Here is a 26,639-nt window from a genome sequence, read left to right as displayed (position 1 = left end):
ACAAACAATGGAGGTCTTGGAACATCCAGAAGTCAGGGCCTGGTCCTTGCAGGATTCGGGCTGAGATCTGGGGGTGGGCCAGAAGGATCAAAGATAAGTGAGCTAAGTAATGTGCTGGTATCCCAATAATGTCAAGGAAAAGGGTTGTTCTAAACCCAAGCCCAATTCCCCCTCTCCTTATTTCCCTGTATCTCCACAACTTACACATTGCACGTCAATTCCCCTTTGATTCTTTTGCCAATTAATTACACTACAGGGCAGTTTACAGCAGCTAATTTATCAAACAGCACATCCCTGGGATGTGGGATGCAGTAGACGGAAATCCATAGTCAGCATCACACCCAGGTCCTTGAGTTGTGAGGCAACAGCACTAATTGCTGCATCACTCTACCGCTCCCTGCAATGCTCCAAAAGAAACAATGCATGGGGAGTGACATCGTCCTGTGCACCACTAATGTGCAAATTGCATCAATCACGCAAGGGTGGCTCATGCCAGGAAGTGCCCCGTCATATTTTGGAAGTGACGTGAAACAACCTAATAATGTTTGCTGTCACATTTCATTCTGGATAAAATCAACTTTCAATTGCATAGCTCAGGGAAAAAAAAACCAGCAATAAATGTGGAGTCGTGGAAAAATACAGCACAGAAACAGGCCCTTCGGCCCACCCAGTCCATGCCGACCATCAACCACCCGTTCACATTAATTCTACATTAGTCTTTTTTTAAATTCTCCCCATCTTCTTATCAACACCCCTCAGATTCTACCACTCACCTACATGCTAGGGGCTATATACAGTGGCCAACTAACCTACCTATCTGCACATCTTTGGGTCAGGGAAGGAAACTGAGGAACCCAGAGGAAACCCACATAGTCACAAGGTGAACGTACAAACTCCACACAGACAGCACCTGAGGTCAGAATTGCACCCTGGTCTCTGGTTCTGTGAGGCTGAGGCTCTACCAGCTGCGCCACTGTGCTAGGCCAACTTTTTGAGCAAGACCTGGCCCAACAAAGCAGCAGGGGTACCAGTAGTCCAATTCATCCTGAGGATTTAAGGGTACCACACAAATCAAAGGTGCACTGGCTTAATTCATTCATTGTTAAGGCTTTCCACTGGCAGCAGCCAAGCGATTATGTGAGACTGAGTTTCCACAATAACGCGCCTTCTTACAACTCGATAAAGTACGAGGAGATACTTTTGCTGTTAACTATGTTGCTTTGCATTGCTCCCTATAAATCTCTGTTAGTTGTCTCCAATAAGAGTGCCCAAACGTTTGCTGTCAGGCTCTGAGTGATGCTTCCCGTTCAACCTCAATAAATGTCTCCAGTAAGGAAAGAGGATTTTAGGACCCATTCAGGCAGAAAGGACTAACCTTAGCAGATCTTCCCACCAACTATTCATAATTGGCTCAGTTGGTATTACAGTGACAAATGATACCAAGTGGGTTGAAGCTCTCCCTAGCTGAGAGCCTATGCATGCCCCACGTTCAACGATATGTTTGATTTCCTCCCACTAAAAATAGCAGGTCATTGAGAGCAGAAGCACTTGGTCACAACTGTCAACACAACAGTTAATATTGATTGACCGAGCTCAAACAGGATAGCAAAAGGGAAGTAGCACACAGCTGAAGAACGAGCTTACTGAAGCAGACAAGAAAGGATGATTTAAATTCAGCTTCTGACAGATAGTGGAGGATGAAGAAGAAGATTGCAAATAAAGGTGACACAACTCACAAAAGTCGATTCAGAGCAACATTTTTGTGGGACAGGACACATTTACAATCCAAACTATTCCCAGGGGCCATTCAGGACAAGGACAATTTATTTTAACTATACGTTAACTAGATAATAATGTTCATTAGTCATGCTTAGAGGCACAAGTGCCATCGTGCTCGCTGCTCCCTCACCTTCTCCACACTGCTTCACTCACTGAATTCTTGAAGCCTCCTCACTTCTCCAGTCACCGCCTCTTGCTGCATCAATCACTGAACACTCACTGCGTCACTGACTGCCCTCTCGCTGTTCCAGTCACTACCCCCTCACTGCTCACTCACTACACCTCTAGTTCTCCCTTCCACCTTTCTAAACCTGTACCCACAAGTACTATAAACTAATATAATAGTATATAGACACCAGTGTTGTACCCCGATGTTATACAGTAACAGACCTGTGCCCAATAGTACTGTGCCTATGTTAAACAGTAACTAACTTATGCCTATCTGTTCTGGACTCGTGTTATACAGTAACTGACCTGTGACCAGACAGTAACAAATGTGCCCATCAATGCTGTACCTCAGTGTTACACAATGACAGGCTTATCCCCACCAGTAGTGTACCCCCAGTATTGGACATGTGTTACACAGTCACAGACCCATGTTCGCCAGTACTATGCCTCAGTGTTATTCAGTGACAGATCTGTGCCCACCAGTAATATTTGCTAATGTTACACAGACAGACCTATCCCCACCCGTACTGTACCCAGTGCTATACACTGACAGACCTGTACCCACCAATGTTGTACCCCAGCATTAGACAGTGACAGACCTGTACCCAGCACTACTGTGTCCCAGTGTTAGACAATGAGAGACCTGTATCCACCAGTGTTGTACCCCAGCGTTAGACAGTGACAGACCTGTACCCATCTATACTGTACCCATGTTATAGAATCACAAACCTGTACCCAGCAGTGCTGTGCCCAGTGTTATACAGAGACAGACCTGTACCTATCTGTACTGTACCCATGTTATAGAGTGACAAACCTGTACCCAGCAGTGCTGTGCCCAGTGTTACACGTGTTATACAGTGACAGACCTGTGCCACAAGTACTGTTCCTGTTTTACAGTAACAGATCCCTGCCCACACCTGGATCTAGAGCCGGACATGAACCTGGATCTAGACTTGGCCCAGAAGACTGGATGAGGCCCCATTTACTCACCGGCCTCTGGTCCAGGGTGGATCCAGGGCCCTGGTGTCAGGAGGATCCCAGTGCCTGTGAGGACAGTGGGCATGAGCCAGGTATATTCATCTGGTGGGCCAGATGCTATGCACCACAGATACAGAGCAATGCAAGGTGAAGCAGCAAGTGCATTGGAACACAGAAAATAGCAGGAATAGGCCACTTGGCCCCTGAAGCCTGCCCCGCCATTCAGTGTGATCATAGCTGATCAATACCAGGCCTCAACTCTCCCTCTGTGCCCGTTCCCCACAGCCCTCAAATCCTCAATCTTTCAAAAATTTATCCATCCCTACTTTAAATACTTATAATGATCTTATCTTGAACACAACTTCAAGCTTCACATTAGCCTGAATGAGCACATTTGGTGCTCCAAGTGTGGCCTCCTCTACATTGGTGAGACCAAGCGCACACTAGGTGACCATTTTGCAGAACACCTGCGCTCCGTCCATAACCGCGATCTGCATCTCCCCGTTGCCAGTCACTTCAACTCCCCCTCCCACAATATCACTGATATGTCAGTCCTCGGCCTCCTCCACTGCCAGCGGAGTTCCAAGCGCAAACTGGAGGAACAGCACCTCATTTTCCATCTTGGAACCTTGCAGCCTAACGGCATGAACATTGAATTCTCCCACTTTGGGTAATCCTCCCACTCCTTACGCACAAACCCACCCCCCCCCCCCCCCCCCGCTTCTTCTCTTCTTCCCTTTCCTAACCTCTTTTTGTTTCTCTCTTTCCTTACCTTTGACCCATCCCCCGGTGGATCTGCTCTCCCCTCCTCCCCCGCACCTGCCTATCACTATCTCTTACCTGCATCGACCTAACACCACCTTGTGCCCACCCTGCCTCCCCTCTTCTGTCCACCTATCACTGCTCTGCTTTTCCCTCCTATATATTGGGCTTCCCTAATTCCTATTGTCAGTCCTGAAGAAGGGTCCTGACCCGAAACGCTGATTGTCTGCTTTTCTCCACGGATGCTGCCTGGCCTGCTGAGTTCCTCCAGCATCATCGTGTTTTTCATTCACATCAGCCTGACTTGGTCATATGTCAGCGTTTCTTCATAATTATCTCTGTGTAGGGGCAATTTTAACATATGGACTGCAGCCATTCAGAAAGGTGGCTCACCACTCCTCTCTCAAAACCAATGCAGGAAAGGCAGGGAATGCCAGCTTTGCTTGCAATGCCCACAATCCACAAAGCTGACGACGAAGGGTCAAAGATCCTGCAGGGAAAGCTCTATTCAGTCAGTGCCTCTAGATAACCTGACAACAGGAGCCGTAGAGTGTCCACACTACCTGGGCAGCCCCAGTCCACCTTAGTGAACATCTGTTATGAGACTTGCTTTCCATAGCAGAACACACCAGGATTGGTTTGATGTGAATGACCAGAAATTCCAGGAAATAAGTAACTATAAATAGAAGACACCCTTGGAATGGAAAAACCATACTTTCAGATCTACTGCCAACTGAAGGCCAAGGTCCAACTAAATAAAGTATTTGCATGCCATATTTCGGATCTTCTGCAGGGATTTTCTCAAACCCAGCACCATGCTCAGTGAGCTCCACCCTCCCTGCAGACTTCAGGACCTATGAAAGGCACTGGAGAAGTATCACCAATGCAAAATCCTCCAAAAACCATTGGCAGGGTAGGTGAACCAATGTCAGGGTCAACAGGCCAACATCCATAGCAAAAGGATTGTAGATGGAACCTAATCAGCAAGGATCCCACCTCTGATCTTACAATTGGTCAAAGGTCATTGATGAAGCAGTTGAAGACAGCAAGGCTAGGGCTGAGGAAATCCCATAGCAAAGTCCAAAAATCATCGAGCTCCAACAACCAAGCAATCTACCTTTGCAATAAACATGACTCCATGGACAATAACTGAGGTTTCTTAAAGTATAAGTCAGTACGATTACCCAATCTATTTTAATATCACAAGATTCCAGCAAGCACATCCAATACCACTCAGACAATATGAAGATTTTTCACATCTAACAAGTATATTCAGACCCCTGACACATATCATCAAGATAGAAAGCCTCTGGCAAACACTTACCCAGCCAGTATGAGCAACAAAGCACCATTGAAGCAGTCTCAGGTTGTGTATAATAACATCGCAAACTATGTGGCCTTTGCAATTTTTCTTCATGCCCTTGGGAGGACACCTAGTTAACCTCAGCAGCTTCCTGCACCAGTCCAGTGGGGAACCAGTCTGAAAGCAAATCAAAATGTGTCTTCCACCATCAGAGTCAAGTCTGTTACTAGCAACTTACAGATCCATGGGTTTTATTGAGCTTTTACTGTGCAAGATATCCAAGGCTGGTTTGAGGTATTTATTTTTCAGTCCGAATGATGGGATTGTTTTGTAGATTAAAAATGTTCTCTTGTAAAATGAAAAAGAAGTAATTGCTCAAATTGCATGAAAATGCAATAGCGTTGGCGGCTAATTTGTCATCCTGGCAGGATTACAGCTGCTGCAAGTTAATTATTGGTGACAGCCTGATTATGTAATTCAAAATGGAGTTACAACAGATGAAGAAACTTTCAAGTCTCTTTATCATGTTTACCTAAATATGAATGATGGTGTAGAAAAAGGAAAGTCCAGTCAACCATCAAAATTATTCTTCCTATCTTCCTTCACATTACTACCATGAGGTAGTATACTCTTCTCTTGAAAGGAGGTACAGGAGCCTGAAGACCCGCACTCAATGTTTTAGGAACAGCTTCTTCCCCTCTGCCATCAGATTTCTGAACGGTACATGAAGCCTCGTTATTCCTCTGTTGCACTATTTATTTATTTTTGTAACTTTTAGTAATTTTAATGTCTTGCACTGTACTGCTGCCACGAAACAACAAATTTCATGACATATGTCAGTGATAATAAATGATTCTGGTCTCTCCACCCCTCCCACTCTCTGCAACTTAAGAGGCATTCGTTTTCTCATACTTCCAGTTCATTGACCAAAATTGTTAGCTGTTCCTTTCTCCACATTTGCTGCCTGACCTGCTGAGCATCCCCATCATGTTTTTGTTTTATTCATCTTCTGATAAAGCTGGTTAGTGCAACCATTGCTGAAAGACTTTCCACCCTCTATAGAAACTGAACAAATGTCAGGACATAACTCCAACATTATTTTCAGATTCATTCACAGCAATGCCCACCTTTGGTCAGACTGAAAACACAACCAGGAAACAAAAAAGATTAGAATCATAACCTAAGTCTATTTGACAGTGATTAGTCATGTTCTTCATATTGGTGAGGAGGATAATTCTGTCTTTTTCTAATTCATGTTTATTTTAACGAAAGGCTTTTTAAAAATTATTCATAACTAGCATCTGGAGGATGCAAGAAAGGCAAGGGTTTATCAGCCATTCATAATTGCCCTTGTACATATGGATGTTGAAGATGTCTACACAGAAAGGAAGTTCCATGATTTTAATCCAGTAACTGTGAAGGAAAAAAGGTGTATTTCCAGGTTAGGATGGAGTGTGATTTGGAGAAGCACCTGCAGATGGTGGTATTCCAGCTGTCATTAGCCTTCTAAGTGTCAGGCTTGGGAGTGCTGTCAAAGAACTTGCTGCATTGGGTTTGTAAATGGGAAACTCTGCAGTCACAATGTGCTGGGGGCAGGAGAAGTGAATGTTTACAGTAAAGGTAAGTGATGCGCTGGCTTACTGAGCTATCTTGTGCCAAGCTTCTCGGATTCTGTTGGCATTCACCCAGACAAAGGAAGAGTATTTCAATCCACCCTGGACATGCAGATGGTTGGAAAATGTTGGTGTTGAGAGATGAGTCACTCACTGCAAGATACCTCGATCTTATGGGCACAGTACTTGTGGGGCTGGTTCAGTTAAATTCTGATCAATGGTAACCATCAATCCCTGGATACTGATAGTGGGGGATTTGATGACTGTGATGCTGTTGAATGTCAAGGAGATGGTTTTTCTACTGATTGACTGGTAGATGAAAGCAAGAGGATGTTTTCCTTTATTAGTCAAGACATAGAATATAAGAATGGGGAGGCTATGTCACAATTGTACACAAGGCTCATTGGGCTATAGTTTGAGTTCTCTACACAGTTCAGGTTATCACATTACCGGACGGATACAATTAAACTGGAGAGGATGGAATGGAGGGTATTCACAAGGATATTGCCAGGCCTGGAAAATTTTAATCATGGGGAATGACTGTATAAGCTAGGGTTGTTTCCATTGGATCCTGAGACGAGACATAATTGAGGTGTATAAAATTACAAGGGGTCCAGATAGAGTAAATAGAAAGGACTTAATAGCAGTGGAGTCAAAAACCAGAGGGCATACGTTTAAAGTAATTGCAGGAAGGATGAGAGGGGAGATGAGGAAGAATTATTTCACCCAGAGAGGGGTACGGGTTTGGAACTCACTGGCTCAAAAGGTGATAAAGGCGAAAACACTCAACGTGTTTAAACACTGCCTGCATGTTTACTCGAAGAGCTGTGACCCACTGGTCAATGGATCAAGTGCTGGAACGTGGAATTAGGCTGGGTAGCCCTTTTCTTAAGGGGGCACAGACATGGACATGAAAAGACGAATGGCCTCAACCTGGATGATAAATGTTCTGTGAGTTCTGGTTCTTTGATGGCTGGGCCTAGGGCACTGCCCTGAGGAAGTCCTGCAGCAAAGTCCTGCAGCAGGCATGACTGGTCTCCAACAACCACAACCATCCTCCTCTATGTTAGACATGACTTCAGACTGTGGAGAGTTCTCCCACCCCTGCTCAATCACATTGCCTTCAGTTTTACTCAGGTTCCTTGAACCACAGTCAGTCAAATACTGCCCTGTTGTCAAAGTCACTCTCATCTCACCTCTTGGATCAAGGCTCTGGAGTCAAGTGGTCTTGGCAGAGTGAGGAAGTCTCATTGAATATGTTATTTGTGATTCCAGTTCCCTGACAGAATTCTCAACATCTTTTCTTTGCAGATGATTGATAGGAGGTTACTACAGTCGTGATTGGCTGAATCAGATTTGTCCTTTTTTTGTTGGCAGGACATATCTGAGCAATCTTCTAGGGCACTGGATTAGATTCAGAGGAAAGCTCCCTCCCCACTATCCTATCATATATTCCCAGCCATGTGCTGGACATATGCAAGCAATCTTTGAATCGCAAAACGTTGGTTTGCAGGTGTAACAGGTTATCAAGAAGGCAAATGGAATGTTGGCCTTCATTGCTACAGGGATTGAATTTAAGAGCAGGGAGGTTATGTTGCAACTGTACAGGGTACTGGTGAGGCTGCACCTGGAGTACTTGAGAAAAGATATACTGGCTTTGGAGGTGGTGCAGAGGAGGTTGATTCTAGGGATGAGGAAGTTGGCCTACGAGGAGAGATTGAGTCGCCTGGGACTATACTCACTGGAATTCAGCAGAATGAGGGAATCTTATAGAAACATATAAAATTACGAAAGGGATAGATAAGATGGAGGCAGGAAGGTTGTTTTCACTGGTGGGTGAGACTACAACTAGGGACCATAGCCTCAAGATTCGGGGGAGTAGATTTAGGATGGAGATGAGAAGGAAATGCTTTTCCCGAAGAGTAGCAAATCTGCGAAATTCTCTGCCCAGGGAAGCAGTAGAGGCCACCTCATTGAATATATTTAAGACACAGTTATATAGATTTTTGCATTGTAGGGGAATTAAGGGTTATGGGGAAAAGGCAGGTTCGTGGAGCTGAGTCCACGGTCACATCAGCCATGATCTTATTGAATGGCGGAGCAGGCTCGACGGGCCAGATGGTCTCCTCCTGCTCCTATTTCTTATGTTCTTATCTTCTGATGCTGGTGGGGCCCATATCCAATGCACTCGGCCATTTTTGGCATCATACAGAATGAACTGAATTAACCGAAAACTGTTTTCTGGGATGGTGGGGATCTCAGGAAGAGGCCAAGTCGGATTGTCCACTTGACACTTCCAGGTAAGGGCTGCAAATGCATCATCTTGCTCTTCTGCACTCCTGTGCTTCCCCTCCCCCCACCATTGATGATGGAGGTGGTGATGACGCATCCTTCACCCACCAGATGTTTCATCGTCTACTGCCACTCGCAATTAGTACAGCATGATGGCAGAGTTCTCATCTGATCAGTTGGTTGTGGGATTGCCGGACTCTGTGTTTACAGCACAGTGCTGCCCATGTTTAACATAGATCAAGTCCTCCCTTGCGGTTTCTCCAGGATTAAAGGTGATGAAAGTTACTGGGAATTGAGGGCTCCTCCACAATGAAGTTTTCATACCCCTTTTGTGGACATTGTCGTTGGCTGCCACATCAGTTTTAAGGATTTGTGCATGAGGACACCATCCTCTCCGTGTACATCCACATTTTTCAAAATTGTGCCACTTATTGCATTTGCCCTTCTGTCGATTGTACTACTCTGCCTATGTCACTATGAAGATTGACAATTTTTGTCATTATCTCATTTAGCAAATGTTGTACCTTTGGCAAACTTTATAATCTTCATCCATGTGTTCACCTAGGTCTTTTATAATAGAGGATCTTCTGAATTGAGGGTCTGGAACTACAGGACATGTCTCAGGATAAGGCACTGGCTATATAGGACTAAGAAAATTCTGAAACAGAGGCATACCATTCTTTGAAATTCTCTACCCCAGAAGGCCATGAATGGTCAGTCAGTGAGTATATTCAAAGTTGAAATTTTTAGAATATTGGACACTTATGGGAATAAGAGGATTTGAGGAATGAGTGGGAAAGTGATGTTGAGGTATGTGATTAAACTCGATCTTACTGGATGGCAGAGCAGACTTGAGGGGCTGTATAACTATGTGATGAGAAGGCATACAGCAGTGAGGTAGATCAGCTAGTTAAGTGTTGTTGCAATAACAACCTCACACTCAGCAAAACCAAGGAACTGACTGTGGACTTCAGGAAGGGGAAGTCAGGAACACACACACCAGTTCTCATTGAGGGGTCAGGCGATGGAAAGGGTGAACAGCTTCAAGTTCCTAGGCATCAACATCTCAGAGGATCTATCCTGGGCCCAACACATTGATGCAATCTTGAGAAGGCACGCCAGTGGCTCTACATCGTTAGGAGTTTGAGGAGATTTGGTATGTCACCAAACACTCTTACAAATTTCTATAGATGTATGGTGGACAGCATCCTGACTAGTTATATCACAGCCTGCCATGGAGCCTCCAATGCACAGGATCGCAAGAGGCTGTTGAGGGTTGTAGACTCAGCCAGCTCCATCAAGGACACAACCCTCTCCACCATCCAGGACATCTTCAAGAGGCGGTGCCTCAAGAAGGCGGCCATCTATCATTAAGGACCCTCACCATCCAGGACATGCCCTCTTCTCGTTACTCCCATCAGGGAGGAGCTACAGGACTATACGCTGCTCTTATTTCTTCCACTCTAAAAGTCTGGGATGAATAATGGGCCTGAAACCACTGAGGATACTACTAAAGAACTTTGCAGACTGATAAGCATCCATTCACCATCATCCTTTTGGTTCCATCTTCTTAACAAGCTTCTTGTGTAGCAATTTGTTGAAATCTTTCCAATGTTTGTATATGGACCACTCACTACAGTAGTGGGAAGTAGCAGTGTAACTGAATGTATCACTCCCCAAGTGTGAGAAGTGGTGATGTAACTGAATGTCTTGCTCCCTAGGTGTGGTAAATAGCAGTGTAACTGAATAATTCACTTCTCAGATATGAGAAGCAGATGTGACAAGCAGTTTAAAAAAAAAGCAATTTGTAGAATTATAATCATTGCATTTCATCCTGTTACTTAAACAAATACTTGCTCACAATTTTTCTTTACACGCCATAGATTGAAATAAATTCACCAGGAATTGAAATCCAAGTTGATAAGATGGCTAGGAGAAAAACAGGTAAGAGATTTGGATTTAAAAATAAGGGATGAAGGAGATGACCGCGAAGAGATCTTGCTGGAGTTTTATATATCACTAGTTAGGCCTTGGATTGAGTATGGTGTCCACTTGCACATGCAACCAGGTCTTAGAAAGAATTGGGAGTTGGTTTATCATCACAAAGGAAAATGGGTTTCAGTGGAATGATTGTATAGAATATAAGGTTTTTTTTAAATCACCCAGACTGTAGTGGGGATCTGGAGCTCACCACTGGACACTTCCTTCCTAATCATAGAACAATCATTCACTTCTGCTATCTGTTTCTTGTGATCTGGGCAATTTTCTCTTTGGGCTGTTGCACCCTCTTCTATTCCACAGCTTTCGACCTTGATGACTATATCGTAGCAATTTTTCAAATGCCTTTTGGAAGTCCATGTACAGCACATAATTCACAGTTCTCTCACTGACGACGGGAGACTTGGCAATTGAACATCAAGAGTATAAGAACACAAGAAACTAGGAGAAGGAAGAGGCCACTCGGCCCCTCAAGTCTGCCCTGCTATTCAACATGATCACAGCTGATCTGGGCCAGGCCTCATCTTTTGTTCCGTGCCAGTTCCCCCGAGCCGTCAATTCCCTGATCTTTCAAAAATTTAAAAAGTCTCTTCTTTAAATACCTCCAGTGTTCTGGGCTCCACCATCCTCCAGGACAGAGAATTCCAGACATTCATCACCTTCTATGAGAAGAAATCCCTACACATCTCAGTTTTAAATGACTGCTCCTTTATCTTGTAACTATGTCCAATTGTTTGCAACTCTACCACAACTGGAAGTACCTCAGTATCTACCTTATCATGCCCCCTTATGATCGTATTTGTTCCAATAACATCACCCCTCGTTCTTCTAAGCTCCAAGGAATACATATCCAACCTTTTTAGCTGTTTGTGACAGGACAACCTTCTCATCTCAACAATTAGCTAAGTGACTCTCTTCCGAACTACCTCCAATACCGTATGTCCTTTCTTAAATAAGGGAACCAAAGTTGTACACAAAACTTGAGCTGTGGCCTCACAAACACCCCGAACAATTATAACAATACTTCCCTATTTCTAAACTCCAACCCCAATGTAATTAAGGTCAATATGCCATTTGCCTTCCTGCTTGCTGCATCTGCCTGCTAACTTTTGTGTTTCATTCACTGGAACGCCAATATAACTCTGTACTCCACTCAGTTGCAATCTCTCTCCCTCTCGATAATAGCCTGCCTTTTGAATCATCCTATCGAAATACATCATCTCACATTTTCCTACATTAAATTCCATTTGCCTAGATTTTGCCCACTCACTCAACTTATCTACATCATGTTGCAGAGACTAAATATCCTCATCGCAACATGCCCTCCCGCCTATATTCATGTCATCAGCAGACTTGGACACCTTATACTCTGCCCCCTCCTCCAGGTCATTAATATAAATAATAAATGACTGATGGACAAGAACTTGGGCACTCCATCAGTTACATCTTTCCTGTCTGAAAAAGACCCATTTATTCAAACTCTGTCTTTTTTTGTGGTAATCAATCTTCAATCCACATTACCCACACTTCCAATAGCATGCATTCTCATCTTGTGCATCAACTATGTAATGTTACCTAATGCCTTCTAGAAATCCAAATATACTAAATCTACAGGTTCCCCTCTATCAGCTCTGCTTGTTATATCCTCACAGCACTGTAGCAAATGTTTCAAACATGGGTTTTCCTTTCATAAAACCATGCTGATTTGATTTCATTACATTAAGTTTTGATAAATGACTAGCTATTTCTCCTTGATTACAGACTCCAGCATCATCTTAACAACAGATGTTAAGCTAACAGGCCTATAGCCACCTGGTTTTTGTCTCCCTTCCATGAACAAAGAGTCACATTTGTGGTTTTCCATTCTGCTGGTACCCTCTTGGAACTCACTGAGTTTTGAAAACCTTCAACCAATGGCTCTACTATCACTATAACTACTTCCTTTAAGACCCTTGGATTCAGGCCATTGGGTCCTGGTGACTTAGAACATGGAACACAGAACAGCACAGCACAGGAACAAGTCCTTCAGCCCACAAAGTCTGTGACGACCATAGTGCCAATCCAAACTAATCCCACCTGCCTGCAGTGTGGCCTATATCCCTCTATTCCCTGTCTGTTCATGTGCTTGTCTAAATGCCTCTCAAACGTTACTATCGTACCTTCTTTAGCCACTTCCCCTGGCTGCATGTTCTCAGCACCTACCACTTTCCATGTAAAATACTTGCCTAGTAAATCTCCTTCAAACTTTGCTGAGGGGTGATCTGTTGGAAGTGTATAAAATTATGAGGGGCATAGATAAGGTGGACAAGCAATATCTTTTTCCCATTACTGAGTGATCCAATACCATCAGGCATGCACTTAAGGTGAGAGGGGGTAGGTTCAGAACAGACGTGAGGGGTATGTCTTTTACTCAGAGAGTGGTGGATGCCTGGAATGCATTGCCTGATAGGGTGGTGGAGGCAAATTCATTGGGGGATTTTAAGAGGAGCTTGGATGGGCAGATGAATGAGAGGAAAATGGAGGGATATGGGCATTCTGTAGGTAGTAGGGATTGGCTATGTCAGCAAAACATTGTGGGCCGAAGGGCCTGTTCTGTGCTGTACTGTTCTATGCTCTATGTTCTTTACCCCTCTTACCTTAAAGTTATGCCCTCTAGTATTTGACATTTTCACCCTGGAAAAAGACTTGTCTGTCTCTAGTGCTATTAGATTTTACAAACTTTGTCCCTCATGATAGATATTGTTACAAATTCTTCCCTCCTTTTTGAAACTCACCCATCTGCTCTCCTTGGGATATTTGTAACGTCCTCCATTGTGAGGACTGATGGAAAGTATTTATTTAACTTACCTGCCATTTCCTTGTTTCCCAGTCTCACTCTCCTGGGATCCTACACTTGCCTTAGCCACTCTCTTCCCTTCTATACAACCATAGAAGCTCTTACTGTTTGTTTCGATATTGCTTGCCAGTTTACTGTTATAATCAATTTTCTCCCTCCTTATTAGTTTTTTTTTATTCACCTGCTGCTGATTCCTGAGAAGTTTCCAGTCCTCTGGAAAGTGCTCTAGTTTTTGAGTAAAAGATTTTCCTTGACCTCCTTTGTTAGCCACAGATGATTTGTTGTTCTCACTGAGTTACTCGTTCTGATTGGGATAAATTTCTGCTGAGCATTATGAACTCACTGCTTAAATATCTGTCACTGCTCATCTACTGACCTTTCCTTTAGCCTATTTTCCCAGTCCACTCCAGACAACTCTTTCTTCATACTTTGCAATTACCCATATTTAAGTTGAGATCATTGGTTATGAACCCTGGGTGTTTGCCCTCAAACTGTATCTGGAATCCTAACATGCTGTGACCACTACTCCCTTGAGGATCCTTAACTACCAGATCTCTTATTAATCTTATTTCAATACACATGAACAAATCTGACATACCCTGTTCATGGGTAGGTTCTTTAACATATTGCTCTGAGAAACAATCCATGATACACTCCACAAATTTCTCTTCCACAATACCCTTGCTAGTTTGATTAGTCCAACCAATATGCAGTTAAAATCACCCATAATAGCTGAAGTTCCTTTCTTACATGCCTTTAATATGTCCTTGTATATACTTTGTCTTATCATAAGGTAACAATCTGAAGGTATGTGGACCATTCTCACCCATGGCATTTTTTACTCTGCTATTCCTTATTTCTACCCAAACCAATTCCATGTCACAATCCACTGCATCTATATCACTACCTACCACCACACTAAGATCTTCTTTGATTAGCAACACCACTACACTTTCTCTCCCCTTTCACCTATTCTTTTACAACATCGAATAACCTGGAATATTGAGTTCCCAGTCCTGGTCACCATGCAACCACGTCTCTGTTATGGTTATCAAGTCAAACTCATTTATTTCTATTTATGCCATCAACTCATCTATCTTGTTACAAATGCTGCATGCATTCAGCCTGGGCCCTTAGCTTTTGCTGTATCCAGAGCTCTCAGCCATTACGTTATATCACGTGGACTGAATCAAAGTGTTTGAAGGTTTGCTTCTTTGCAGATGGGACCTCAGGAAGAAGCCAAGATAGATGACCTACTCGACAATTTTAGCTGAACATGGTTGCAAATGTCTCGGCTTTATCTTTTGCACTCATGTGTTGGACTGTGCCATCATTGAAGATGGGGATGTTCTTGGAAATCCTCCCCAGGTTAGTTGTTTAATTGGCCACCAGCTTCCATGATTAAATGTGGGAGGACGACAGAGCTTTGATCTGATCCATTGGCTGTGCAATCACGTGGCTTTGTCCATTACATTCTGTTATTGTTGGTTAGCACGCACATAGACCTGTGCTGCAGCCTCACCAGGTTGTACCTCATGTCTTGTTACACCTGTCGCTGCTCCTGGCACATCTTCTGTACTCCTCATTGAACCAGGGTCGATCCCTTAGCCTGACTGTAACATAGAATGAGGGATGCACCAGGCTGTGAGGTTACAGATTGCAGTAGGATCAATTCTGCTGCTGTTGATAGCCCACGGCACTTCAAGGATACCTTATTTTCAGCTGTCAGATTGCTCTGACTGTTCCATTTAGCATGATGGAGGTGCCACATATCATAATAGAAGTTCTCAGTGTGAAGACGTGTCCTTGTCTCCACAAAGACTGTGCAGCAGTCACTTCTACAAATGCTGTCATGAACAGATGTGTCAACGAAAGTTAAACTGGTGATTACAAGGTCAAGTAGGTTTATCTCTGGTGTTGATTTGCTCACCACCTGACACAGATCCTGTTTGGTAGCTCTGTCCTTCAGAAGTCGGCCAGTTTGGTCGGCAGTGGGGCAACTGTTCAACTCTTGCTGATAGACAATGGATGGAGTCCCACGCATTCTGTACCCTTGCTACTCTCAGTGCTTCCTCAAGTACTGTTCAAGATTGAGGTGTACTGATTCATCAGCTGTGGGAGGGCAGTAGTTGGTAATCAACAGGTAGTTTCCTTGCCTTGCTTGGCCCAGTGCCGTAAGAGTGCACCATTGTTGAGGACTTCCAGGAGCACTTGGTCCTGAATGTATATCAGTGCCCTGCCACCTGAGGTCTCTCTAGCCTGCCAGTGGGACAGGATGATGTCTGCTCTCTTGGGTATGTCTGAGGGGTGCTTACTGTTCTATATTTGTGTATTATTGGAGCCCTGCTACATATATCTGTGTGGGTTCTTCATCCGCTCCCTCTTTTTAAGGATGTATTAACAGCCCTGGAAGAGGTGATGCAGGCTGACAGATCCATGACCATGTTTCAGCTCCTTGTGAATCTCTTCACACCAGACGTCATCCGACCGCATTAACATGCCCTCCTTTTCCATTCCACCTCATGTGCCAGTCTAAATGCTGTTCAACTCTGCACGGGATCCCTGGCATTTCCCTGTGCAACTGCCCCAAAGCCTGGGACTCGGGCACAAATCCGCATGGATGCGGAACTCCCGTCCATCCTGAGAGGTGCCCTCTAGCAGATTCTCAGCTGTGCTCCGACGCTGAGCTCATGGAAAGCACCAACTTCCTGCAGCTAGTCAACAGTTCTGCTGTGAAAGTTACACACTCAGCTTGCTCCAGCTTCGACCTGGTGCGTGTCAAGTGATTCCATAAATGTCAATAAAAATGAACTGCCACAAGGGAGAGAGAAGTCTCAGATTTTTTAAAAATTTAGCTAATAGTTTTAGGTGCTATCTTACACTTTAGTTGTTTTTCTAATAAATTAGGATTTTTAAAATAGAGAGTAATGTTTGTGAATGCCACCATTCAAACTATGAGACGGCTTTGACAACCTGTTCAGCCTGAGGTCATGGCTTAGCCATCAGTCGATGAACTTCTGTGGCTGTGGCTTGCCCACATCCCACCACGTCACACTACTGACAGCCGGAGGCCTTGCCCACCAGGTTGGACTCAGCTGTGTGGACAGGTGGCAGCTTGAAGATCTGCAAAAGCTAAGTGCCAATCTGTTTGTAGGACTACACGAATCTCGTCCAGGAAGTTCCATAGTTCTACCTTACATTTATGGTTCTAGTTCTGGTTTCACTCTGACTCTCAAACTTTGTCTGATCACATTCCTTTTATGTGCATCAGGATGCTTCATTACATTAGGGGTACTATACAAATGAAAGTTGTTGGTTCTACTGTTGAGGAAACTGCTCTCGTCTGTTTCACTTTCCCTGGTAGATAAAACGTCTCAGTTCTGGCATTGCTCCAGTTGATGCTTTCTACACCTTCCAGCTCTGTGAATGGTACACTCTGAGGTCACTTGCAAGCAAACTGCTACTGATCAGAAGATCTGGAACTTCATGCAAATTCCCTTGGAAAGTGGGACAAAACCAGAGGGACAAAGAAAAGAATTGCTTTCTCTTTCCCTCTTTCTTAGATGTACGAGTTGACCATTTGTAGATACTCTTGTGATTTGTATTCTTGTATTCATACTTGCACCAACAAAGTGGTTGAGTGCTGCACATTTCAGTTTCAAATACACTAAGTCCTCATCATGCACTACGGATAGGGCTCAGAATTCCTGCAGACAACAAAAGAAACAGTCAACCAAGGCTGGCAGTGACACTGAGGTTGCAATGACACACAAATGTCAAATAAACTGAAACATACTCCTGACCACAAACCTACCCAGCTTTCTGACCTCCAGCATTCCCAGATCTGGCCGCATACCGACTAGTAATATTTTGCCATTTGCCAGCACAAGACATCAGCGCAATCCATCTCACGACAAACAAGATTCACTGAACACCACAGGACGGGGTTCTTGAAGAGCCTGTTATATTTACCAACGCTCCCAATAACTCACAGCCTACTCATGAGCATGCAGATCAGTTGAGAGTAAGTCAGCAGATAACAAGGACTTATTGTAATTGAAAAATAAAATACTGCAGATGCTGGAAATCCAAAACAAAAACAGAACATTTTGGGAAACCTTCTGATGAAGGGACATCAGTCTGAAATGCTAACTCTTGTTTTTCTTTCTACAGATGCTGTCCGACCCCAGTATGTTCTGCTTTTATTCGGGCTTTAAATAAGGCACTTTCACAAGAATCACTGGATAAAGATAGAGTCCTTCAATTCTGTGCCTGCTGAACACTGACACTTGCTGAGGGACGGGAGCTGGGGATTTCGTCACAAATGGAGGAAATCCCACATGTAACATTTAATTCTCTCTCATTTATTACATAGATACTTAGTGTTTATTAAAGGAAGCTCTTGTCGGCACACCAACTATAAAAAGTAAGACAAAGACTTTCCACTGTCACAGGAGAATTATCCAAGTAGTAAAAAGTTAACCTTGTAAAAATTGGTTCCATACAGCAAGGTAACATACTCTGCCATCCTCCCCATCAATCATCATTTCACTTTCTCCTCCATTCTCCTCCCTCCACGTCATAAAAAGGTGCCAACTTCATTGAAAAGTAATAAAGCTGAGATAGGCAGCACAGCATGGAACACTGACACTAAACAACCAATCAGACAGGCCAAGTGATAACACAAGAGACTCACTAAAGTGATGAGTTTAAATAACGAGACAGACAGATATTTAAGATGTGGTACTTCAACACGAGAGTCGTTGCAGGACATCACTACAACAGGAGGCACTGTGTCACCACTGTGTAAATAGCACAGGGTCCAGTGTGTCACCACTGTGGTAATACACCCAGCATGCAAATACCACAAGGTGCAGTGTGTGACAGTGTAAATGGACATAAGATGCAGTGTGTTACCACTGTGTAAATGTCACAGGGTGCAGTGTGTCACCACAGTGTAAACAGACACAGGGTAGGTACAGCAAGTCATGTAAGTATTACACTGTAACATACTGCACCCTGTAAACAGACACAGGGTGCAGTGTGTCAATGCTCTACAGAGGATGAATCATCGTGGTGTATACAGCACAAAAGGCACCGTGTATCACTTATAAACAGGGTGCAGTGTGTCACTTGAGACCCGCATGGCAAATGAACCATCACATGCTCTCAGAATTGTAATATCTTGTTCAGGAATCCCTCTTCTAGTAAATCTCCACTGCCTGCAGTGAGCAAGCTAAATATTCTAATAGGTTGTGTTTACTGAAGTTTGACAAGGAAAATACAACAAGAAAGTGTAATGGAAGTAAAGTATGGACAATTAGCAAGAAAGATGTGCAATCTAAATCACCTAATATATTGCAGATGAACAAAATACCTGTAATATGGAACAGTATTTAAGTACATTACAAGTACCAGTTTGAGGCTGGTAACTGTCTTCCAATGCAAGTCAGCCGCAGTTAATTGCATTAGTGGCTCTCCACTGGCACATGAACAAAAACTCTATAGATATGAATTTATAAACATGAAATGTCAGTAGTAAACTAATGGACATTTGCCCACGTTTTTCTATTTATATGGGTATGGGGTGTACAATAAAAATAAGGGACTAATTTGGACCATTTGTCTTCAATGTTTATGGATATTACACATCGTTGACCGGATCTGAGACACCAAGAAGTCAGTATAACCTCAATATTCTCTTCAGTGTTATTTTAACATTAGAGCTAACCCATTTACTTCAAAATGATGAAGGCATCATTAAGTCTGTCCACTTGATTATCTAGGGTACTGAATCAGTCCGAAACCTGTACAAGTCAAACAGGGCAAAGTGTTTCAGTGCAAATTGTGCCCATACAGAAAGGCTGCATCAATACATATTGCATACAGGTTACATAACACAAGTACACAGGAAAGCAAAATTTACAAGTAAAGACACAGATACAGTTTAATTAACATAATAAATTAAATTTACAATTAAGGTGTCAGACAGCCAAGGCTCCACACTTCTCCAGTAACTCAGGAAAACCTGTTTGTTTCTGTAACTAAGGCAACAGCCAAATGTGCCCAGTAAGGGATGGTGGTGGTGGAGTGGGGTGTTTGCCTTGGAAGGGTGAAGCATAAGCATCAGCTGTGGCTTAATTGGAGTCACTCTTGCCTCTTTGAGTCAGAAATACATGGGTTCAATTCTCACTCCAGAAACACGATAACAAAAATCCAGGCTGACGTAACAAGGGAGTGCTACATGGTTGGAGATCTGTCTTTCAGATGAGATGTTAAACTCAGCTCTCATCAACTACCTCTACAATCCCATGGTACCAGCTGAAGAAGAGCAGGGGATTTATCCACAGTGCCCTGTCTGATATTTACCCTTCATTTGACAGAGCTATAAAACTTACCATGTTACATTTTTAGGTGCATGCTGTGCACAACAAGTTGTATGTTTCTCACATTACAATATTGACAACTTCATAACTACTTTTGACTTTCAGGTACTCTGGGACATCCTGAGAGACATTATATAGATACAAGTCTTTCTCTGTGGTGACAGATGCCTGACTCAGACCCAAAGGTGGCAGCACTGCTCCAGGAGTGAAAGAGATGGCTACATGATCTGAAATTTAAGGAGACACCATGTACACCAATAGCAGGACAGCCAGCTAGCTAGGGATAAGTTGGAATGCTGGATAGTTTGAACATACCTGTGATCCTAAGCTGGATAATTTGTCCTTATTAAGTTATTAACTGGGTACTTCCGTCAACAGCTTATGTCCACAGCAATCCTGGCCTCACCCCATCAGAAATATTCCCTTTTTCTCCAGCATCCCACTCCATCCTCTTTGCTGTTCTGGACAGAGGATTTTCAACCTGAAATGTTATCTCTTTTTCTCCTTCCAAACATGTTCCATGACCTGCCGAGTGTATCCAGCATTTTCTGTTTTGATTTCAGGCAGACAGCTATTCTAGGTGGCAAATATGTCACCTGCTTGTTCCAAGGCCATCCCTGCCCTACTCATTAGACGTGCAGTTTCTGAGAGGAAGATATAAGCAAATGTAGTTAAGGAGATAGTGACATCTGAAAGGTGACTTCTCAGAAAAAAAATGTCTAGAAATTGGAGCTCATTATTTCCAGGCATTTGCTGCATGTAGTACTGATGTACATGCAAACATAAATTCGAAAATGGGCAAAAATTTGATGAATTATTAAAGAGTATTAAGAGTGCTAGATTATTAAGAGAATTCATGCTGAATCACCGTCAAAAATGTTTCCTTTGCAGTGGCTGCATCATTGCCACACTGATCCCTGGGAAGTGAGTCAGACCTTAATAGAACTCTCTCCATCGCAAAAAAGGCTGCCATGGAGGTAAGGGAAAATGGAGGTGTGGGAGGGGGACACAGAGTTCATCTGTGCATCCATGCAAAACCAATGCGATGGTCTGGCCTGATGGGCTCCTGTCCAGTGAGTGTCCCCCCTCCCTCCCTGTCCCCCAATTCACTGCGAGTCAAGGGCTCATCATGGGACCAGAGATGGCAGCATCTTACATTGAGGTGCAGAATACAGTAACATTGCCGGGGATAAAAGTGGAGCTTGGAGAAATGAGTCTTCAGAGACTGTGGGCAGAACACCAATGTCTCAGTGGTTGCCACATGGTTTGCTCTTCCTTTTTCTGTGAATGAGAAACGCTGGTCCAAGGTTGCACCTTGAATCGTCAACTTTTGGTAGTAAACAGGGAAATGGATGCTACATATCAGGTGACATCACTGACCCATGTCTGACGCAAGGCAAACACTGGACACACTGAGACAAATCCCACCTCAGTGCCTGGGGATATTTCTCGATAGGCACCGATCAACCTGGAAACAACTGACAGTTTGATCCAACATGCCCAAAACTGTATTTATCCATAAATTATACATTAAAAAAATGCGCAAATGCTTCAACTTCCAGGCAAATGTATCTGGCAGATCCTGCAATGAGTATCTGTAATTATCAAGAAACTTAATGCTATGACGTAACCACGTGAGGTATCGAGGTATCGCATACAAGTCACAACCTATGAATAAGGAAATAGGGAGACATTCAATATATCAAATATTTGATTTTTTTTGTTAATCCTTGTCCCATTTTTACTGCTGTATTAGTTTATGATTGGAAAAAGATAATTCCACGACAACAGACAAATTCCTGTCCTGCCAGCTTACAACTGTACTGAAGGAATGTCATTCACTCATTGCAATGCATAATGATTAGAGTGATCAATAATGGACTATTAACCCAAATGGGACATACACACATGATAATGGCCCTGAAATTTATAATCAGTAGTGTGCATTCAAATTGCGTTCCCTCTGAATGTGAACCGAAGAACCATTATACTACTGAATTTTATTCTGATCCAAAGCTGTATGCTACAATTACAGTTCTGTGCAACCTGCTGACTGTACAGTTTTTAAGACGAGCACAACGGTGGCTGCTATTCACAAGCCAGGCTTTCTGTTAAAGAGAAGCACTGCAAGGCCACTAACCCCTCTTCAATTTACTCAGGCAGCCGGAGTTGCAGAACGAGCGAGTGGATCCCGTCTCCCAGCAGCCTCTGCCCTTCATCCCCCTTGGCAGTGTCGGTCAGTGAAGCAGAGTTCTGTAGCAGCACCGAGTCGGGCAACGTTCTCAGTCAGCAGCTGTGCTCCCTCAGGATACATCGCTCATAGTCCGTGCACTGGCCGGGTGTTCCACTCACTGGGTATTCACCCACGTTTTTTGCTTCACTCATTGCACCACTACCGGCGTGCAGGCTTCCATACCACAATGCACCACTGCTTACTCTACGGCATGGGCCAACACTTAACCCCTTGTGATCCAAACTGAACGCTGCATAACAGCAGCAGGAAATCCTCTTTAATTTTATTAGATTAACTCAGAAGCACTTTTCATTTTCTCTTAAGGAGATCAACAGATCTCTTATAATGAGTTTCGAACTGTAAACTAATCAGATTAAGGTAGTTAACACATGGTATATGGATACCAGCAAGTGAGTTACGTCTAATCAGGGACTCATACAGTTTACACCAAATACACACTTGCTAATCAGGTAATTGAAAGACTGGGATGTCCATTACAGAATAAGGGATAGTATTCGGGGTGTATCGGGTAGACAAGGAGAAATCTCAGCAAGTCATATGACACAAACCCAATTCTTTTCTGAGCTGTTATTATTTCCTTACATGGCTTGGTATCAAAGTGATTTGATAACACCTCTGTGAAACACCATGGCAAATTTTACTACATTTTATAATTGCTTATTGTTATATATGCTCTCGCCCTACAAGACATGCACACTGCCCAAAGAGCTGTACACTATCTGAAGACACAGCTGACGTTACAGCAGTTGGAAATAAATCAACTGAGTGAAAATTTAACTCTGCCAACAAGGCCTTGTGTTAAATCATTGAAGGGAAGCTAGCAATGTGATTGTGCTTGCTTCTGCAAAGACGGCGACATGATGTCAGAGACTGAACAAAGCTGGTATAGATAAGTAACTTGGGGCACCAAGAGACCACACACTGTGCTGCAAGGCAAGAGTGCTGACCTTCCCCGTCTGATCAATTTACCTTGAACACAAGAGATATACCAGCTGCAGTCAACTTTCTCATCTTGAAGCTACACTAGCGAAGGCAATTATGTTTTCATAGAGTCACAGAGTTGTACAGCACTGAAATAGGTCTTACGACCCAACTTGACAATGCTGACCAAGATATCTATACAATCTAGTCCTCTTTGCCTGCATTTGTCTCCTATCCCTCTAAACCCTTCCTATCCATGTACCTGCCTAAATGTCTTTTAAACATTGTAATTGTACCTGCCTCCACCACTTCCTCTGGCATCTCGTTCCAAATACCCACTGCCCTTTAGGTGAAAAGGTTGCCCCTCAGGTTTCTTCCACATCTTTCCTCTCCCTCCTTAAATCTACGTCCTTGCGTTTTAGACGCTCCTACCTCAGGAAAAAGACTGTGACCGTTCACCTTACCTACACCCCTCATGACTTTATATACTGTACCTCTATAAGGTCACCCCTCAGCCTCCTATGCTCCAGGGAAAAAAGTTCCAGCCTATTCAAGAGGGAGAAAGTGAGGGAAGAAAGAACAGAGGCTATATTGATGGGAGGAGGTGAAGTGGGTGTTGGGAGGTTCACATAGAGCATGAACACCGACTCTAAACAAGGAAGGAGATGATTCAGGGACAAGGGTCAACCAATTAAAACCAAAATTCCCTGGATGAGAAGAAAATAAAGCAGAAGGAAAGGTATATTATTGATGTTAGGCCTGCATTACAAGTGAGAATCAGGCTGATTATATAAAAATGGAAATTAGAGAGGCAAAGAAAGAGCAGGAGATAAGAGTGGCAGCAAATGTAAAAGGAATCCAAAACTTTTCCATCAGCATGTAAACAGTGAAAGAAGAGAGAGAGGAGAGGTGGGGTTGACCTTGGAGGTAGAGGGTATTGCTGAGCTTCAAAGTGGGTTCGTTAAATCAGTCTTTAACGAGGAACAAGATGCTGCCGGAGTATCAGTAAAGAAAGATGTAGTCTAGGTAGTGAAATGTAGAGACTCAGGTAGAATATGAACAATGATTTCTGAGCTAAAGTGGGAGGAGATGAGTCAGGTACAAGAAAGGTTAGCAGTACCTAATAAGTAACTTGTTCCAGGTTGGATACATCCTAAGGAAGTAAGGGAGGAAGTTACGGAAATCTTGTCCATAACCTTCTAACCATCTGAGAATAATGCACAGACGCAGAAGGAGTGATGAGCTGAGAAAGAAGTTAAAACATGATACAGGATCCTGGATACAGCATACAAAAAAAAAATTAAACACAAACTTTTTGCCTGTCTTCAAGGAAGAAGACACAAAAAGATCTCCAGGAAACAGTGCAGGGCAACAAGTCCAGAGCAAGTCAAGAGCTGAAAGAAATTAACAGGAGTTAAAAGAAAACTATGAGAGAAATTAATGAGATTGGAGGTTAATAAATGCCTGGAGCCTGATGACGTGCATCACAAGGTTTGGAAAGAGGTTGCTATGGAGATGGTAACTGCACCTTCCAAGAAAACGCAGACTCTGGAAAGGTTCCCACAGGGGCAGATGTAATGTAACCCCACTGTTTAAGAAAAGAGGAAGGGAGGACCTGACATCTGCAGTAGGGAAATGCTAGAATCTGCTCTTAAGGAAGTGGTAACAGACAATTAGAAAATAATATTAGGATTGGGCAAAGACCAGTTTATGAAAGCAAAACCATGTCTGATAACCTGTTAAAGTGTTTGAGGTTGTAAGCAGCAGAATAGATAAAGTAGAACCTGTGGATGTGGTGTATTTGGACTTCAGAAGGCCTTTGATGAGGAGTTACATGAGAAATTATTGACAAAATTAGAGCACATGGGATTGGAAGTAAAGTGTTGGTGTGGACTGAGAATTGTTTCATGGGCAGAAAACAGAAAGTAGGTTTTCGGATCGGGAGGCTCTAACTAGTTGGATTCTGCAACAATCAGTGTTGGGGCCCAAATGTTCACAGTCAACATCAATGATTTGGATGAGGTGACCCAGTCCAATGTACATCCAAGTCTGCTAACGATACAGAGCTGGGTGGCAGTGTGGACTGTGAGGAGGATGCCGAGAGGATTCAAATGGATATAAACAGGGCAAGGATGAGGCAGATGGAATATAACGTGGATAAAATGTGAGCTCATCCAAAAATAGAAAACAGAGTATGTTTTGACTTGCTGAAAGTTGACATGCAACAAACAATCAGGAAGATAAATGGTACGCTGGCTTTTAATGGAATACGAAGATGAGTTACAAAATCTTACTGAAATTATATTTGCCTCTGGTGAGATAGCACCTGGAATAATGTGAACAGATTTGGGCTCCCTATCTAAGGATAGATATAAGTGGGATAGAGGGAGTCCAATGAGGCTTCACCAGATTAATTCCTGGAATTGGGGGAGGTGGGTTGAGGGGGGGAGGGTGGTGGGGAACTGTCTTATGAGTCAGACAGGGCTATATCCTCTTGAGTTGGAAGAACAAGAAGTGACCTCATTGAAACATACACGGTTTGACAGCGTAGATGTAGGGAAGATAATCCCCCTGGGTGGAGTGTCTATAACCAAGGGGTCGCAGCTTCTAAACATGGGATTAGCCATTCAGACCGAGAGGATAGTGAATCTTTGGCATCCTGTATTTGGAAGTTCAGTTGTTGAGCATATTAAAGATATTAAGAGAATAAAAGGTTAGTAGAGGAAAAGGTCAGCCATGATCCAATTGGGTAGTAGTGCAGGTATGGGGGGGCTGAATAACCTTCCTCTATTTCTTATATTCTTACGTTAAGAGGAAGGAAGTCAAAAGGAACTATTACAAGGTAATGATTTGGCCAGAACTGAAATATTGTGTCCAGTTCTAGACATCACACCTTAGAAGAGGTATAGAAAAGATTTACTAGAATGATCCCAGAGATGAGGGCCTCTACTTACATGGAAAAACCCAGAGAAGCTGGCGTTGTTCTACTTGCAATAGAGGAGATTGAGAGGGACTCTGACAGAGTTATTTAAAGTCGTGAAGAGTCTAGAGTGAGACCCTTTGTGGAGCAAGATTATGAACCAGATAACATTGATTGAAGGTTATTAGAAAAAGAAACAAGAGACGTGAAGAAAAACATTCTTTCAAATTGCATGCTTAGGATCTAGAATGCACTACGAGGGATAGTGGTGGAGACAGATTCATTTCTGAGGTTCGATAGGGAACTGGGTAATACTTGAAAGGAAAAAATGTTACAGGGTTACAGGTAAAGGATTGGGGAGTGGAACTACCTAGATTACTCCTACATAGAGTTGACATACACTTGATGAGCCAAAAAGCCTCCTCCTGC

The 26,639-nt window shown here is 43.3% G+C and overlaps 1 protein-coding gene across 6 annotated transcripts in view; it reads right to left on the bottom strand.

The window, feature by feature from the left end:
• Nucleotides 1-26,639, bottom strand: part of osbp2b (oxysterol binding protein 2b) — a 279,746-nt gene that overhangs the window by 148,669 nt on the left and 104,438 nt on the right. Inside the window, exon 1 of one of the 6 annotated variants that reach the window (XM_052031994.1) lies at nt 22,256-22,509. The exons of the other annotated variants lie outside the window; for them this stretch is intronic. Coding sequence (XP_051887954.1) covers nt 22,256-22,334 — 79 coding nt within the window. The 5' untranslated portion in view covers nt 22,335-22,509. Of the gene's footprint in view, nt 1-22,255; nt 22,510-26,639 lie in introns of those variants that run through there. 6 annotated transcript variants of the gene reach the window in all.

This window comes from Pristis pectinata, chromosome 17 (assembly GCF_009764475.1).
Source record: "Pristis pectinata isolate sPriPec2 chromosome 17, sPriPec2.1.pri, whole genome shotgun sequence".
NCBI lineage: Eukaryota > Metazoa > Chordata > Chondrichthyes > Rhinopristiformes > Pristidae > Pristis > Pristis pectinata.
Note: the sequence above shows the minus strand (reverse complement) of the source record. Positions and strands in the feature narration are given on the sequence as shown.